At 45.5% G+C, this 18856-nt stretch overlaps 1 protein-coding gene across 4 annotated transcripts in view; it reads left to right on the top strand.

Moving 5' to 3' along the window:
* The window catches only part of Cnksr3 (CNKSR family member 3), a 100839-nt gene extending 92487 nt beyond the window's left edge, over positions 1 to 8352 (top strand). For all 4 annotated transcript variants that reach the window (XM_050135818.1, XM_050135820.1, XM_050135819.1 and 1 more), the window contains 3 exons: positions 241 to 449; positions 868 to 957; positions 6846 to 8352. In XM_050135818.1, coding sequence (XP_049991775.1) covers positions 241 to 449; positions 868 to 957; positions 6846 to 7138 — 592 coding nt within the window. In that variant the 3' untranslated portion in view covers positions 7139 to 8352. The remainder of the gene's footprint in view (positions 1 to 240; positions 450 to 867; positions 958 to 6845) is intronic.
* Positions 8353 to 18856: the final 10504 nt, after the last annotated feature.

The raw sequence follows: 18856 nt of genomic DNA, 5'->3' as shown, positions 1-18856 counted from the left end.
GGTGTACTTGTTCTGTGTAGACATGCATGGACTTAACAAGTTCATAGTTTTTGTTCTTCTGCAGGCAGGGGAGGGGGTCTGTATGTATTTAAAAGGGTAACTTGAGTTGAGTAAAGTAACACTTTCCCCAGTGGGAAGGAGCTGAAAGTCACGTGTGCCCATAGTTGCTGGGCTTCTGTTGTTCATTCTTTGGTAAGAGCGCTGTTGTGAGCTCCCTAGTCACCGCACACTGTCTTCCAGGAACGAGAATGTGAGTTTTGCCGTTGGAGGACCCAGTAAGAGTAAGCAGCCATTGCCTGCGAGGAAGGGTGCAGAGTCCCCTAACTCCTTCCTGGACCAGGAGAGCCAGAGACGCAGGTTCACCATCGCTGATTCCGATCAGTTGCCGGCTTACTCCGTGGGAACCAATATCCCCCCCACAAAAATGAGGGGGAAGACACCATCCTATGGTGAGTTCTCCAGGGCACGTCTTGCCCTGCTGTTTCTTCTTACTTCTCTTCCCCACCCCTTCCTTATTTGGGGCCCTGGCATGACTTGGCAGACTCTGGAGGTGAACTGAGGAAAACATAAACCTCAATGAAATTCTAGGTATGAGCTCTTTATTCATCTGGCTAAGGCAAAGCCTCGTTGAGTCACTGCTCTGCCTGCCATCAAAGCCCAGCTGGGTGAGCTCACGTTACAGTGTGGACTCTGGAGCTGGAGACCCAAAGGCTTCAGTCTCTGTCCTGAGTGCTTTCAGAGTCGACGCGGGGCTTTAAAAATAGCTTTGTGTTGAAATTGGCTTCTATTTAAGTGGGCATGGTTGGGAGGGCTTGTCTTGAAGTTGATAAACGTCCCTAACCTCGCCTCACCCTCTGGTCTCCGAAGGCAAACCCCGGCCGTTGTCCATGCCTGCGGACGGGAACTGGATGGGGATTGTGGATCCATTTGCTCGACCCCGAGGTCATGGGAGGAAAGGTATGTTCCAGCTGAGCGAACCAAAGGCACTGAACGGTGTCCGAAGACCCAGGCTGCCCCGTGCTCTATTCACGAGGGTGGTAGCTTTTCTCGAGGCCCAGCCTGTCCTCAGTAAATCAGGCTGCTGAAGGTTCCTACAGTATTGCTTCTTTCCAGAAAAATTTAATCTTCTATGAATCTAGTCAGCATTGTGGCTTTTAAAAAGGCTCTAGACACATATGGTCTACTTTTAAACAAATTATTCATTAAACATCCCTAATTGCATGATTTTTTAAACTTGATTTTTGACAAATTGTCTTTAAATTATTAAAACATAATTACTGTCTGAAAAAAATTGTTTTTAATTCACCCTGTGATTGGTTACTTGTTATTGCACCAATCTTTAGGAAACATATAAAAATATTTTTATATGATGGGCACAGTTGTGTGTGCCTTTAATCCCAGCACTTGGGAGGCAAGGATAGACAGATCTCTGAGTTTGAGACCAGCCTGGTCTACAGAGTGAATTTCAGGCTGGCCAGGGCTACCTAGTGAGACCTTGTCTCAAAAGCAAAATAAAACTTTAACCTATTTTTGCTAGATAGGCTCTGCTTACCAGTGTTGGATGGAAATTATAACATCACCTTTGTAATATTGAAACAGAGAGCAAGTGAGGCAGCGTAAGGCGTCTAAGTGAGCGACTCCTGGCATCTCCGAGGTAAACCTGTCACCCGTGTGCCTGCATCATCTGGATTAACCTCGCACAACAAAGGGACGGTGCCAGCCTCTGGCTTCAGATGCTCTTGTTCTACAGAGCAAAGTCTGTGCAGCCGTCAGCAGGTGGCAGGGCTGGCCTCCGTTTAGATTTTAAACGCTAGCGTCTCCATCACCGTTCCCTGAGCTTGGATCCAGCCTGTTTTCTTTCACATATAGAGAGGTGTAGTGCAGGGATTGGGGCTTAGGAGAACTTCCTGATGACTGCATTAGAAGTGATGACGTCTCTCTGCACGTGGCCACTTAAGAAATAAAAGAGCACTGCTCCTGGGATGGAGCCCTCCTCCCTGGGAGTGAGCGGTGCTCCTGGGATGGAGCCCTCTTCTCTGGGCGTGGATAAATTGGTGGCTTTAACATATTCAGAATCACACATCAGCCACCACCATCCACTTCCAGAGCCTTCCCATCACCCTGTAGAGCATTCCATACCTGGCGGTGCTCATGCCAATTACACCTTCCTCAGCTCCCGCTCCCGACGGTCACTGGGCCACGAATTTGCCAATTTTGTAAATGGACGTATAGAGTACATGACGTCTTTTCTTTTGATGGTAGCAGAGGATATTTCTCCTGCTTGAGCAAGAGATGGACTGGAGGTGAGAGCAGAAAGGGAAAAGATTTTGGCAGAAGAGCTGGGAGACAGGAGGCTTTCATTAGGTGTTTCCCACTGGATGGTAGAGATTTCAGTCAATGTTTGCTGACCAGGGACACATTGAAGAGTTTCTTGTGTGGCTGTGTCTTCTCAAACTGAAGCACTTGACTTCCAAAGGTCCTTACTCCTAGAAAAGAAACTTTGATAGTTAGAGCTATTATATATTGGTTTTCCCCTTTAAATGGGGTTTTTGTTTGCTTTGTTGTTTTTATTCTACTTTTTATTATTTGTTTTTATTGCTTAAAACAAATTTTAAATTTAAATATATTTTGACCATATCCTTTCCTCCCCAAGTCCTTCCAGATCCTCTCCCCTTCCTACCTACCCAAATTTAAGTTTTTTCACAAAAAAAAACAAAAACCCAAACAACAAACCCCTCTAAAACCAAGGAAACAAAATAAAACCACACTCAAAAAGGAAAAACTAAACAACACCAAACTGTAACCAAATAAAAATGCACCAAAAATGAAACAAAAACCCAACCAAACAAAAAACTGTGGAGTGCCTTTTGTGTTGGTCAGCTACTCCAGGACCTGAGGCCTGTCCAGGGTGGCTGATGGACTCAGAGACAGTCCGTTGAGAAAGCTGCTCTTCCCTCTCATGGCAGGTATGAAGGGCAGTTCAGTTGTTAACCTTTACCCTGGTGGCAAGGCTTCATTCATTCATTCATTCATTCAAAAAATATAACAAAATTGAATGTAAGATTAAAAGAAAAGCCTCTCACATTGAAGTTTACAAGACAAACCAATAGAAGGAAAGAGCCCAAGAGAAGGCACAAGAATCAGAGCACAGTCATTAGCACACTCAGGAATCCCATTGAAACACTAAACTGGAAGACATGATATATTCTCAGAGGACCTGGTGCAGCCCTGTGCAGCCCTGTGCAGACCGTGCATGCTGCCTCAGTCTCTGGGTTCATGCGAGCTTTGCCCATGCTGTTTCTGAGGGCCTTGTTCTCCTAGTGTCCTCCATCCTCTCCGGTTCTTACAGTCTTTCTGCTTCCTCTTCCACGGGGTTCTCTGAGACCTGAGGGTGGGAGTTGATGGAGACACCCTATTTAGGGACAGATGTCCCAAGGTCTCTCACTCCCTGTGTAGTGTCTGGCTGTGGGTCTCTTATTAGTTCCCATCTGCTGCAGGAGGAAGCATCTCTGGTGATGGCTGAGCAAGGCACTGACCCATGAGTATAGCAGAATGTCACTAGGGGTCATTTTACCATTATATAGTTTTCTTTTTTTAGATGAATAGTATTTAGTTTTCCCTTTACATTCTGCAGGTCCCCCCCCCCCCCCACAAAGAGCTGGGGAGCTGGGAAGTGGGGGATAGAAGCACATTTGTGAAGTTATGAAAATATGTAGGGAAAGAGCTCTGGCTCTCTGGTTCTGTTGGGTCATTGTGTCACCTCACGGGGGCTAAAGCAGCCGGAATATATTAGCCACTTTGTGTCATGTGACTGAAAAACCCGACAGAAACAACTTTAGAGAGAAACATGTACTTGGGTCACAGTTTCACCGTGGTGGGGGAGGCGTGTCAGGAGGAGCACAAGGAGGAAGCTGTTGCCACGGTGATAGACTTGGGAGCAGAAAGCAGCGGGAACCAGGAACTTGACTGTAGCCTTCAAAAGCTCACCCCTAATGCCCTTCTGCTCACTTCCTAAAGCTTCCCCAGTCTCTCCAAGTGATGCCATAAGCCAGGGCACCAGTACCAAGAACACAAGCCCCTGGGGAACATTTTACAACCACACCACGGCTTTCCTTCCTGTCTTCTTGAGGCTCACTTCTGTCTTAGAATATACAAGGCATCCACGGCAACCCATCATCTTAGTAGTTTGATACTGTTCAGAAGTTGAAAGGTCAGAGTATTCTGAGACTCAAGGACAACACTCTTAACTGTGAGTTAACATTCTACGACCAGCACAAGACTACAGCTCAGCCAGGCAAACACATCTAACTCCATGTCCAGCATCTCGGGAACATGATAACATGGTATATGGTTCAGTGGACTTGGGTACTGTGCTCTGTGGCCATGCTGACTATGAACGTGGTGTCTCCTAGCATGGTTCTGTTGGATGCCTGCAGCTTTCCTTGGCGGATGTCTTCAGCATTCTGGGGTCTCCATACGACTTAGGTTCCACACTCATAGCTTCACATGTTGGCATCTTGGGGGCTCCCTGCAGGGAATTCAGCTGTATTATACACTGGCTAGCCTTACAGGTTTTCCTTAAAAAATATATTTGTATAAACCCTCATGGCCCCATATTTCCTATCTGCAGTGTGCTTGAAAAACAAGTGCAATTTGGCAACACTGAGAACTGTGCTGCAGCTTGGAGGGTACCTTGTCCTCCTTGGACCTCAGTTGTAGCCAGCCGTCTCTGGGTACCCACGCGGTGGTCCCAGGCAAGCATCCTAGGCAGACCCTTTCCTGCAGGGTGTTTTGTTTTTCTTAAAATTGTGTGTGTGTGTGCGTGCACACATGTGTACGGGTATGCCTGTGTATGTATGCATGCACGTGCGTGTGTGTGAGGTCTGTGTGAGCATGTGTGTAAGAACATAGATGCCAGAGTGCATGTTTGAGATCGGAGGGCAGTTTGCAGGAGTTGGTTTTCTCCTCCTACCATGTGAGTTTCAGGAACTGAACTGGGTCATCAGGCTTGGAGGCAGACATCCTTACCTGACTGGGCCATTTCACCAGCCCTGATCCCGCCCACTTTCCCTCCCTCCCTTCTTCCTCCCCCCCTCTCTTTTTAAAGGAAATTTTTTAAAATGGGTTGTCAACTTGATACCCCAAAGCCTTTGATGGGGAGGTCAGTGTACCTTGAGATGTTCTCAAGGCTTCGCGTTACCCTGGTGCACAGAGCATGGCTTCTTTTCGCGGTATCGTCTAACAACCAGGGAGGTTCTGTCTGCAGCTGTGACCATGTTTCTTCACTGATAGATGCTCATCGTTTTCAGCTCTTTGTTCTGCTTCAGCTCTCGCTCTCACTGTAAACGTGGCTCAAAGCAGCAAGCAAGAGCTGCTCCGCAGCCCGAGTGCTGTGCTGTCTTGACACCTCCTCTGCCAGTTTAAGCTCTCACGTGTGAGTTCAGCGTCAGGACACAGGCAGAGCATGGACAGCCAAAGAGACCTGTGGTCCCAGTCCTTACAGCCCACGTTCTCATCTAAAACGCCACCAGTTTGAACGCTGCTAACCTTCCTGTCCCCATTCTGCTCCCTGAACTCCCACCCAAGTCACCTATTAAGCCACTTTGCTGGCCCACATTTCCAAACTCTTCCCACGTTCTTCTTGCAAACCAGTTCCAAACACCCAAGAAACACATTGGGTCAAGTTTTAGTTGGAAACGACACCATGTCTTCTGGTGTCGCTTTCCTGTATTAGTTACTTCTTCTTCTTGTTGTTGCTGTAACAAAAGACCTGGCAGAAGCAGCTAAGGGAGATAGAATGTGTTTTAGTTCATGGTTTCAGGGGATTTCAACCCATCATGGTACTAGACTTTTTCTTTTGGGCCACCAACCAGCTCCCAAATTGTGACACGGAGACTTACTATTAGTTATGAACACCTAGCCTTAGTTTAGCTCTTATTTTAACTGGTTTCTTTTTAGTTTATCTACATTTTGCTTTGGGGCTTTTTAAACCCCCCCCCCCCCCCCATATCTTACATTCTTGCTTCTCGTGTCTGGCTCTGGCTGGCAGCTGCCTGGCTTCTAGCCCCATGCATGTTCCTCTCTTTCTCCCTCCTTTTCTTCTTCCTCCTGTTGAGCCTAGGCTTTTCCTCCCACTTATTCTCTCTCAGCCCCACCTATTCCTTTCCTGTCTATTGATGATTCAGCTTTTTTTTTTTTTTTTTTAGATCAATCAGGTGCCTTAGGCAGGCAAAGTGAAACAAGTGGAACACATCTCTACTTAATTAAAGGAATGCAGCAGAAACAAATGTAACCCATCTTTGCATCACGAACAAAGGCAGCAGAAACAAATGTAACCCATCTTTACATCACGAACAAAGGCAGCAGAAACAAATGTAACCCATCTTTACATCACAAACAAAAGCAGCAAAAACAAATGTAACATCATAGCTGGGAAGGCATGACAGAGAGACTCTGGCTGTGGCAGTGGGACTATGAGACGGTAGACAGGGCTTGGTAGGTCAGTAGCATCAGGAACCAAGAGTAGGTGCTGCCTCCAAAGGACCACCCACTGTGAAGGCCCTATCTCCCAAAGGCTCCACAGCCTCCCAACACAGTGCCAGCCACTGAGGAGCACACAGTCCGGATTTGAGTTGGTGGTGGGGAGGTGGAGGAGTGTCGACATTTATGATTTAACCAGAAGGCTGATGGCAAACCTCTTGTGGTTCTCTTTGCAAACATCTTGGAGTAAGGCAAGCCATTCACAAGGCCTTGCAGGGAAGAGCTGGGTGTGTGTTTACTGACTGAGTGGCGTTAGATCTGGAGGTTCTTGTTCTCATTGGCTTGTGGGCTTTGTTTGAAAACAGGAGAAGATGCCCTCTGCCGATACTTCAGTAACGAGCGGATCACACCCATCATTGAAGAAAGTGCCTCCCCTGTGTACCGGTTTTCCCGACCCACCACTGAGCGGCACCTGGTGCGGGGTGCGGACTACATCCGAGGGAGCAGGTGCTATCTCAACTCTGAACTACACAGCAGTGCCACGATTCCCTTCCAGGAGGAAGGGCCCAAGAAGAAAGCAGCCTCCTCTGCCAAGGCATCTGGGGAACCTTCGCTGCTGGTCAGCTGGCTGACTCGCCTCAAGCTGTTGACTCACTGAGGCTGCTCCCAGCCTCCTGCCTGTCTCCTGCTAGCAAGTGCCTTCTTCCTCAGTGGACAGCTCCTTCCGACTCCGTCTGCAGTGCTCCACGGCGACCTTACTTCGTTCCATTCTATTTTATTTTTTTAAGGTTGTATATTGCCGTTCCTGGGATTTTCAAGTCTTCGGAGGGCATCCAGAGGATCTTAAGTGCTGTTTGTGGAGGCAGAAGGAAGGACAGACGTGGCACAGCCTGCTTATTTTTGCCTCCCCATTGTGGGAACATGGAGACATACTCTGTAAATTGCATGTTGGCCAGACAACTTAATGTCAGGGGTCGGCAGCATCGTGCGTTCTTGTTTTCTGGGGCAGTGGGGACTAAGGCCGATGCCTTTTGTCACACAGATGTGTTGGTTTGTGGTCCAACTTCTGTATCTGAAAAAGCCGAAGGAGAAAACTTTTGTTGACTTTTAAAGCTGTAGACCCTATTTATAAGTGTGGCCACGTCCACTGCAGAGTGGTGTGGTAGGTGTGTGAGGCTCTTTGGAGCAGGGCTTTACCTGCAGGTCAGCTGTTACACATCCTTAACCCCCATTTCTATAACCTCCATTTAGGTGAGCCAGTGTAGACTCTTATGCACACTTTGGGGTGTGCTGCACTCAAAGAAGTGTGTGTTTTTATGAGGGCTGTTGCAGTTGTTATATATGTATTGTTCCGTGAGGGAGAGAAGCTATAAGATTTGCTGAGAGCCAAAGTATCATTCAGGAAATGAAGCAGCCAGGTTTAGAGTTAGGAGACATTGGGTCAGTTTACGTTATTGACCCGTGTGATGTCTGTCTGCTGGAGAAAAGCCAATAGTCCTTCCCAGTTGTACACATTTTGCTAATTAGACATATCTCGGAAAGCCTCATGGTCACTGATTTTTTCAACTAGCATCAGGTGTTTCAAAAATGTGTGTCTGGATATTAACTCTTGTTTAAACCGAATGTACAATATTTTGCTAGCATGGAAAAGTCCTGTCTTGTTAATTTAAGTGTTTTAAATAGAGTTGTATATTTTTCTTACTCTCAGTTTCATGTAATTGAAGTATTTGTTTTGTGTCATACGTGAAACCCAAGAAAAAGAACATTCAGATTGTCTTCAGATCTACACGTGACCCACGTCCTGGCTATTGCTGGCATGGGCACTAATATTAAAAACCGAAATAAATCCTCCCAAGCATTTTTGGGATTGTATGAATTTGTGGTAGTGGAGTTAAAGAAATAACTGTAAATGGAACTATGGAAAAGGAGTTTTCCAAGGTATTCTTGGGCAGAGCTGTCGTGGGGCCTCCTCATACTCTCCTTCACCATTGGCATTGCCCACTGACGTGCCTGAAATGCAGTTCCCACGAGGACCACTGGCGTTAGTGAGCCCCTCCCCCATCTTAAGTGCCTCTGGCAGGGTTAAGAGACCCAGCATCCTCTTCTTTTGGTGTGAACCGGTTCACGCCGACATTTTTCTGTGTCTGGGTAAGCTTTGAGAAGCTGGTATATTGGGGGGGGGTGTCTCAGACGATGCCACAAACAGGGATGTTAAGGATTGTGTGGGTGATTCATCTTGGTCCTTAAGCCATAGCATGTGGGCAGAGTAAAGGGAAAGGGGCCTCCTGAGTCAAGGAAGGAGCTATGTGTGAGAAGAACTGGCCCCTGCCAGTTTCCTGTTGGCCTGAGTTGGCTCTGTGCCCACACACAGCCCTTGCTTTCGCTCCCCAGTCTAGGAGAGGGTCCTTCATATTACAGTCCCAACTGCTTAATGTGTAGAAAATGTCTCCTAAATGGAATGACCGTCCTAAGAATGGATTCTCAGAACCCGGACTTAACCCTCTGCGGTGCTCAGCTCGAATTATTGCAGCAGATGGTACCTCCCAGGCTCTTCCTGGAAGTGCTGGGAGACTTCCGGCTTCCTCTGCAGTCTCCACCACTTGTTTTCTTCCTTTGTATTTTTATCTTTTTTTTTTCAACCTGAATTATGTTTGAGAACTCTATTGCTGCTAAAATACTTCATAAGCCTTTACTTTTGAAGTACGTGAACAACAGATGATGATAGTTCCTCCAAATGGGGCTGGGGAGGGTTAGGGCGAGTAAAGAACTTGCTGCACAAGGTAAGCATCGGGGTTTGGATCCCCGCAGCTGTGCTGACTGCGTGTTGTTCCAGACCTCCGAGGCAGTCCAGATAAAGGCATCTAGGAGCAGGCTGGTGAGCTAGACTAGCTGGAGTCTGCGAGTTCTGGGTTCAGTGAGAGATCACTTTTCAACATGTAAGACGGAGGGCAATCAAGAAAGACACCCAATGTCAGCCTCTGAGCACCATGTGCATGCATGTGGATGCACACATGCACACATACAGTAAAAAATTCTTCAAGATGAATGAAGAATTCCCCTTTCGACCGTTCCCCTCTTTCAGTGGTGGGACTGGTTTAACATAGAAGATGAAAGATGACATAGCTTAAGCTGGTGACATTTCGGTTCTGTCACACCCAACCCAACACCATCCCCTTTATTAAGAAATGGTTTTTGTTTTAAACTATGTTTTTAAAATTATTTTTAAATTTAGATATATTGGTTCATAGTCTCCTCCTCCTCCAAGTTCTTCCAGATCCTCCCCCCTCCCTACCCACCCAACTTTAAGTTTTCTCACAAAACAAAAACCCAATACAAAAACAAAAGCTCCCAAAACAAGAAAGCAAACTAAAACCACACTCAAAAAGACAAAGCAAAACAAAACCCTCACCAGACTGTAACCAAGTAAAAGCACAAACACAGATGCCCAAATGCAGACATTTATACACAAGCAGAGCACACATAGACACCACAGACACACACCACACAGACACGCCACACACGCACACAACCTATGAGTTCTCTGTATGTTGGTCTCCTGCTTCTGAACATGAGGCCTGTCCTGGAGTGGTGGCTATACCTAGTATCACTATTGGAGAAAACCGATTTCCCCTCTCCCAGCAGGGGAGTGTCAGTGGCTATATTTTTCAATCATTCATTTAACCGTTCATTCATTCATTTGTAATAAAACTATCACATCAAAGTTGGACAAGACAAACCAACAGAAAGAGAAATGCCAGAGTCCAGCTCCAGCAGGGTTCTAAGCTGCAGGTTGGAGGTGCGAAGTCAGGCCTGGCTTCTGCCAGAAAAGAGCTCAAAAGAAGGTACAAGGATCGATCAGAGCCTCACTCCTTTGCACACTCAGGAGTCCCATAAAAACACTAAACCGAAGCCATTTTACATTTTCAGAAGTCCTGGTGCACACGTGTGCTGGCGCTGTGCCTGCTGCTTCAGTCTCCGTTCCTGTGAGCTTTGCTGTGTTGATTCAGAGGTGGTTTTCTCGGTGTCCAGCTTGTATAATGGCATCATTGCAACCACCAAATGAAAATCATGGATGATAAAAAGATACACACATAAAAGCATTTGGCGGGTACACTTGATATGATGTCAGAGCTGGATATTTAGATAAATAAGATGCAAATGAAATTTCAATATGTAAAGGCTCTACCATGACTATATTGTTATAATCAAGTAGTACATGGTATACATACATACATCGTACATACATACATACATCATACATACATACATACATACATACATACATACATAGTATAAAGGCATGATCATGGGACCTGGAGAGATGGCTCAACATTTAAGAGTACTGGCTGCTCCCTTAGAGGACCTGGGTCCCATTCCCAGTTTATTAAACCAATATGAGTGGCGAATTTTTACAAAAATTTTAAAAAAGCATTATCCCATAGCCTTTCCTCTTTTGTCTTTTCAAAACAAGAACCCTGAATCTAATCTTTGTTTAGCTTTTTTTCCCCCGACCATTATCTATAACAACTTGTATCCCAACATGCTAAACAAAGACAAACATCCATAATCCATTTTTTTTTGGGAATGTGGGTGTAGTTTTCTAGGCTACTTCCTGCTGACTGGGGGCGCTGGTAATCTTATGGGGACCAAAAAAAATTAGGGTTATGCTCCAGTCCTGACTGGAGTATTCTGTGAAGCTAGATCATCTCAGCCAGCAGCCTTGAAGCTGTTCTGGATGCAGAACTCAGAAGAATCTGCAACAGAGATGCTCTGAAATGTTGGATCATCTGGTCCATCCATTCCCATTGGAGACTTTTTTAGGGTGTCTTCCTGGATCAAATCTTATTTTCCTTAACCGAGAATGAATCCACAGCCTCTCATTTCCTGTAGAAACAAAAGCAAAATCCAAACATACTTCAATTTATAGAATGATTTCCTGAAAAACCCCAAACACGTTAAGCCTGAGCTAAAAGTGTTGGCAAAGACAATTGAAGTTAGGACTCAGTTGATCGTTAACCGGATTTGCAATGAAATGAATAGAAGGCAACTAAAAGTTGTGCTGTAGGGCTAAGTCTTTATTGTGGCGGACCTGCTGAGTGCTTGCCTGCAGCATTCAGGATCCCACCTGGTAAACACAAATAGACTCACATTAACATGTCTGCTTAGGAAGACTGTTCCTAGGGGGCAGCACCACCCATTTCAGAGCAAATGCTTCAAAGGAAGTCCTGTGTTGGTATTTAGTGTTTCAGTTGATGTATTTGTCCATTTTCTTTCTGCTGTTTTCTGTTCACTTTCTCAATCCAAACTAGTTTCATCTATTTTGTGTGCTTTTGGTTTGTTTTGATTTCACTCCCTAAAATAATGCGTTTTGACACCCCCAATTTTTATTTCCATTATCTTCCACAATCCCTCTGATCTGTTTATATAGACAAACTCTTGCACCCCAAGAGTCTGAGGGAGTAAATATCTTTGTTTAAAGTTCTAATATTGCCAGCAATGGAGAAACCTCTTGCTGCCTTTTTCCAGCCCAGGGTGCACTTGGTAGAGATGTCAGCCTAGCTTAGATGTTTTCTTCTGTTGTGTATACGTTTCATTAGCACAGATAACTGGTTCATGTTTCTCTTGTAGCCATTAATAAACTGCCCCATTCCTTTGGGGTGAGGTGAACCAAGCCATTTCCTTGGAGATTACATGGGAGTGACCACCTTCAAAGGAATTCATATGCTTTTGGTACAGCCACTCTCTAGCTTGGCCAATGGTTTTGTTATTCACTTTGGGAGTTACCCTATGTCTAAGGTTGAACTTTGCCATAACCAAGTATAGAATCAGATGTCAAGGCCAAGGTGCTGACTGGTTCGGTTCTGGTTTGCACACAGCCTTTTTGGGGATGGGTGGGTGAAAAAGGAATGAGAGGAAAGAGAAAGCAAGAAGTGGGGAGGAGAAGAAAGAAGGGGAGGAGAAAGGAGACAGGAAAGGAGTGAGGAGAGAGAGCGAGCAAGAGGAGGGAGGGAGAAGGAAAGAGGAAAGAGCGTATACCAAGCTTCTTACAAGAGCAGTTTTAAGGGCTGACCTCAAAGCCTCATCTTCTAGCATGTTCTGGCATGGAACTTAAGGCTTCAGTGTAGTTTGAGAGGGGACGTGGGGACATTCTACCTGTGTGTTGCATACTTAGCAGCTAGAAGAGGAACATTTTAAAATCTTTTGATTAAAGATTAACTTGAATAATACCCTAAACCTGACCTTTCCAATGTGTCTTCAAGGACATGTAAGGCCTTGTGAAGAACCCAGCACAAGGTTGGTGACCTATAGGGGCTTACAAAAAGGGTTCTGTAACTTGTATGATAGACTATAGAATTTGTCCATCTTCTTTCTTAGAAATTACCATCATAATATCTGGAAAGATCTCGATTTCTATTTCAAAGGGCTTCTGTTTATTTGGGATTTGAAGTATTTTTAGAAGTGGGCTGACATCACAAAAGAACACTTAGTGTGAAATTAAAGGGAGCAAAGGGAAGGATGAAGTCACGCTGAGGTTTGCCAAAGAGCCTTGTTTTTCTCCAGTTCTCGGCAGTGTAATTTATCCTGATTTCTATCACTCTGCATTTCTCCATCCCTGCAGAGGAAACGTTTTCTGCTACATTCTTCCTCAAATAATGACCCAAGGCCCACCAATTTGGAGGACAGAGATTGAATTCTGTTTGTAAACTAGCAAAATAATGCGATATACGCAAGAGGCTGCATATGATGTAATCTTGGAATGCATGCATACGGTGTAGGTCTCCTGAGGTCTGGGTTCAGGCTGTACCCTGATCTGCCTGAGCATATTCTAAAAGGTCACGGCTCTGTTTCGGAAGCTCATCGTCTGAATGGATCCTGTGTGCATATGCTGCTCATTGATGACTGAGATGGATGAGAACATGAGAGGTGATGCATTATGGGAAGTGGGTCCCAATCATGCACTCTTGTTGAATGTGTTGGCCCTACTTGCTTTGAGGAAGACAGCATCCAAGCCAGCACTTCAGGCTTGTTTTGAGGGAGCCCTCTCTTCCCGAGTGTCATGTTTCTTTGAGTGATTGTGGAACTGAAGTCAAGGGAGAAGACTGAGAAAGAGACTTCAAGGGATTTTACAAAGCTAGAAAAGACAGTAAACCCTGATATGTCGAGGTAGTGAGAACCTCACCCCTCCTGAGTGCTCTCTCTCTCTCTCCCTCTCTCTATCTCTCTCTGTCTGGAGCATTGTAAGTACAGATGTTTTTGTGAAGGATCGATGTAAAGGAGAAAAAAAATACTTAAAATACTTAAAAGGAGAGGAATGTCATTCTACTGAGTAGACATGTTAAATGGGTTTATAATTCTAACTTTGCTATTCCTTTGCCATGTTGCAATATCTTGGTTGGAACATTTTGATGATTTAAATAGCATCAAAGCTTTAAAATTAAGTTTAATACAAAGCAATATCATCTGTGAAGTAATAAATTATTCTTTTAATTTTGTGAATGTCAGGCTCTTTGTAAGAGCTGCAATTCCGTTTCCCCAAGTGAAGCTGTGCCCAGATGAAGGAGGAGGGGCTTAGGGAATCAGGATGTCGGAAGCTCTGACCTTTGGAAACTGGCATCGAGAAACCAGACATGGTTGAGGAATTGGCTTTTGTCAGACTATCTCATGCCGCTTACAGACGTTGGGCTCGAAGCAGGTTGTTTATCTCCATTCTGCAGTTACCTCCGACGTGGAAGTGAGACGAGAGTCTACTGCCTGAGCTTCCTCTGGTCACGTGACTGCCTGTAAGGCCCTTTCAGGAGCATCTCGATGCTGACTCTTGCCTTGCGGTAACAACAGTGCTTTTTCATCTCAGCCTCTAGTCAATGAAGCATTCAGGGCCAGCCAACAGGGAATTACTCACCGTTTTGTCTATAACCCACAAAATAATAGCCTTGTCCACTGTCAGAGGCTGCCATGGAGTCTGTGGCTTGGCTGGTGGTTGTCTCTGGCGCATATCTTTGTCACTCGGATGCTTGGCTGAATCAGACCCCACGGAAGGATGACAGTCTATGACTGGACACACTCTGAACACTGGAGTTCTGTTCGCTCTCTGGGCTTGGCTTATCCTCAGTTTCTCTCCTCCACCCACCAAATTCCTGCATCAGTTATAGATGAACCGAAGCAAATCCGAGCCTGCTTCTCAGCTCTGGAGACAGTTATCACTTTGCTACCCATCTCTGTCTCACAGTGGTACCCCAAACTTGTCTTCGTGGTTTGTTTTTGATTTTTTTTTAAAGAAATAATGTAGAAAGGCAAAGGGGGAAAGAAACCACAAGAACAATACAGGAAGTTGTTGCGGGAGGTCCTTCCGCCCCTCCAACCAATAGCTGCTGTGATAGCCGCCAGATGAAGGCGTAAGTCACGAACAAGGCCACACCAGTTTGGAGTTATGATTAATAGGGTGTTATTTATTTAAAGGGGAAAACTTACAGATCACCGTCCCAGACAACAGCCATCTGCACAACCAGGAAGGGAGTCTAGTCTCCGGCGGAGCAGGAAGTGAAGAGAGCGAGCAGAGGAAATAGCCGCTTTTTTAAAGGGAGAGAGACCACGCCCCAATGGGCTGGTATCACAGCAGCTATTGGTTGGAGGGGCGGAAGGACCTCCCGCAACAGGAAGTGAAGGATGACTGTCGGTCTGTGTTCTTTGGTTTGCTTTGCTGAGCACTGGGATGTACAAGAATCTGGGCATGTGCAGTTGCAACCACATCGAGAGAACAGTCAGAAACTTAGTGCATGTGCCGAGGCCCTTCTGTTGGCTCTGGAAGGGTTTGTGCAAATGAGACTGCCTATACCTCAGTTTAATTACCTGGGCCACCGGACTGGGGCAGGGCTGTGGCTGTACTTTTTTATGGTAACTTTTTCTGTCCCTTCCTTGCTAGAGGGCTTCATTTGTGCCCCGTTATGTTAGGCAGAACCAGATGGCCTGCTGGGTATTTGATCATATTTTATGGGTACTGTCCACACTTTATACAATGCAGCCTAATGAATTACAAATGCCTGATATGGGATTCACCTGTGCATGCTGTGAATATCATTGGTTAATAAAGAAACTGTCTTGGGCCTGCGCAGGAAATAGAGGTAGGCAGGGAAAACTAAATAGAATGCTGGGAGAAAGAAGGAAGAGTGAGAGAGAAGCCATGTGGCCCACTGGAGCCCAATGAACTTTACCTGGTAAACCACTGCCACGTGGTGATACACAGATTAATGGAGATGGGTTAAATTTATATGTAAGAGTTAGCCAATAAGAAGCTAGAGCTAATGGGCCAAGCAGTGATTTAATTAATACAGTTTCTGTGTGATTATTTCGGAGATGAGCAGCCGGGAACCAACAAGTGGCCTCCTTGTAACAAATGCCCCAAGCCACAAATAATATTTTCTATTTTATTTTTTTCTCCCCAGCAGAACCCAAGCCTGTTCTTGGCTCTATATTCCAGGTGCACTTTATACTGATCATTTCCATGGACCTTCACCTCCACTTGACCCCTGGCGAGGACTCCCCTGCCCCAGGTCTGATCTTGCTCGTTTCCAGTCCGGATCTGCCACTGTCAGTCTGTCTCTACTGACCAGGGAAGGCAAGGGTGACATCGTGACACAGCTTGCTTTTCTGCGCTCCTGCTTGTGGGCATATCAAAGATCAGCAAGAGTCAGCTGACATTTAGATCAGACATTAGGACTTTCAAAAAGGAATTAAAGCCAAGGCTTAATGTTCCCTTCTGCTCCTCAGGCACTGAAGTGAGGGGAGAAGATTAAGGGTAATGGCCTTCCTGGTACCGCATTTCACTTCAAAGCGTGACTCCGTCACGTTCAGATTTCCCTTACTGAAGGAATGCCGAGGATGCGGCCCTGGAGGGAGCCTTCAGTGGTTTGAACTGACAACATGAGTGCAGATGCCAGGGTGTGAGATTTGCTGTGTGCATTAGTTCTGATTGAACTAGTTAAATTTAACTGATGTGTTTTCCTGAAATCCTTAGGCTAACATGTGCAGATTCACCCTTAACCTGAACCTTGAAGTAGGGTCATTTGGACCCAACAAATACAAGTATACACACACACACACACACACACATACACACATACACACACACACACACACACACGAGGCTTTAGAGCTGGTAGGTGAAGGCGCGCGCTACACAAACCCGACAACCTGGGTCTGAGCCCCAGAACCCAATAAAGGTGGAAGGAGAGCACCGACTCCAAAAAGTTACCCTCTGACCTCCATATGTCCCCTCTGTCCCACCCCCAAGCGCTTGTGTGCACACTTGTTACACACACACAATTTACAGACACCCTCAATGCTTGTTGACTTTATATGAAGCATTCCTGGGAGCACCAAACTACACTCTGCTCGTTGCTGCACTGGACTCTGAAAAGTGCTAGGGTACTTCTGGTTATAAGCCACTGAAACTCTATACCCGTGAGCTCTACACTCTAGAAAAGGCGGCAACCAGCAGAAGAGGTTAAGCTGTGAGGCAATCCAATGAAGGAAAAGAAAATGAGAAGGAAGACAATTAGCTAGACGCGTTTGCTTGCAAGTCGTGTTTAACGATGCTGGTTGTAGCCAGGTCTCCTCCTAGCTGTTTTTTCCCAGTTAATGCTCTGGAGTGTTGTTATCGGAAGCTGCTCTTGTAGAATTAGCTGAGAGTGGAGACGGCTCCTCGCTCATTTCATGCGGACTGAGATCGAATTCTATTCTTGGCAGTGGAGAAACGTGCGTGCTGTTTGGAACTCTGTACTGCTCTTTTCCCTGCGTGGAGAAGGTTCTCCCAGGGCTTTGCTGGAAGCTTTGCTCTCACCCTGGGAGTCTTCCTTCCCCTGAACTTTGCACCTGTGGTTCTTGGCTTCTGGCCTCCTTCTCTGTTCTTTAAGCTTGGTGGATTTGTGAGGCAGCTAAGGAAATCGTAGGATTTCTCCAATTTGAGACTTCCAGGTTACCCTGGTGGTGCCCATGCCATCCCCTGGGAGGTGTTTCTAGGGTGGGGGAAGATTTCCTGGGCAAATGTAGGAATAAACAAGCAATGCATCCCATAGAGCTTGCTATCTGCAGGCTCTTGATAGGTTTGAACCACATGGGGAGAGGTAAATGTGCTTGCCAAGTGGACTTGGGACAGGATAGGCAATGCCTTTTTAGCTTTCCTGAAGGTCAGGGAAGAGCCCCTTTTTCTATTGTTTTGTGTTTCACTAATTTCTACTTTTTATTTTCTCCTCTTTTCTACTTCCTTTGGTGACAATAGGCACCCTCGTTCCTCTTCCTTCTTTTCCCCTCAAGTCTGGCTCATGCTATAACAAATGGTTTCAAAATGTCAGCCCTCCCCCATTGAAAATTTTTATATTCCTCATTCAGAGTCACCATGGATGTTTCAAGCTGGGCGACACTCCACAGTGGCCTTTTTCTAACATGAAGGCAGGGTTTGGGTTGCTCCTGTCTTATAGTTTGTCTGATTTGGAGCATGTGGGAGGGGGTGTGGGAAAAGTCATGCAATCCCCTGCCTCAGCAATGAGTGTCTGTATCTGCACAGAAGTATGAGAAAGGGATGTTGGTAAGATCAATGATGCCTTCTGTGTTTCTCTACTTGAGTACTTACTTCATATTATGTGTTTTTAAAAATAATGGTCAAGACTATACATTTTCCTTGAACTGTTAACTTTTGCCCTATTTCCCAAGGCAATATTTTCATTGTCATTCCAGTCTAGCTAATCTTTTTTGGTAGAGGGATTGTGACAGGGTTTCTCTGTGTAACATCCCTGACTGTTCTGGAACTCACTCTGTAGAGCAGGCTGGCCTCAGACTCAGAGATCTGCCTGCCTCTGTCTCCCAAATGCTGACATTAAAGGTGTGCACCACCACTGTCTAGCCCAATCTAACTAATCTTAAATTCCCATTATTATTTATTCTTAGATTCTCATCCCCATTTCAAAGTTGATGTATTCTTTATTACCCTCATATAAGGAAGGATTCTTACATTCATACATATAGCTATATATTACTATAATAAAATGGATCACTGTAACAGAAAATATTCTTCATTCAATTACCCTAAAGTGAGGATGCAGCTACCTCTTTGCATCAAAAGCTATTTTAGGAAAATAGATGAAGCCAGGCAGTGGTAGCACACACCTTTAATGCCACTTTAATGCCAACACTAAGTTGGCAGAGGCAGGTGGATCTCTGTGAGTTCAAGGCCAGCTTGGGCTACAGAGTGAGTTAAGTGGTTCACCTTTAAGCCTTTAAATCTGTTCACCGTATGTGTGCAGTACCTGCGGAAGCCAGAAGAGGGCATCGAATCCCCGGAACTGGAATGACAGATGGTTTTGAGCTGTCATAGATGCCGAGA

The sequence above is a fragment of the Alexandromys fortis genome, unplaced genomic scaffold (assembly GCF_014885135.2).
Source record: "Alexandromys fortis isolate MF-2015 unplaced genomic scaffold, M_Fortis_MF-2015_v1.1 scaffold_23, whole genome shotgun sequence".
Lineage (NCBI taxonomy): Eukaryota > Metazoa > Chordata > Mammalia > Rodentia > Cricetidae > Alexandromys > Alexandromys fortis.
The sequence above is the reverse complement of the archived record's forward strand: the minus strand, read 5'-3'. Positions and strand labels throughout refer to the sequence as shown.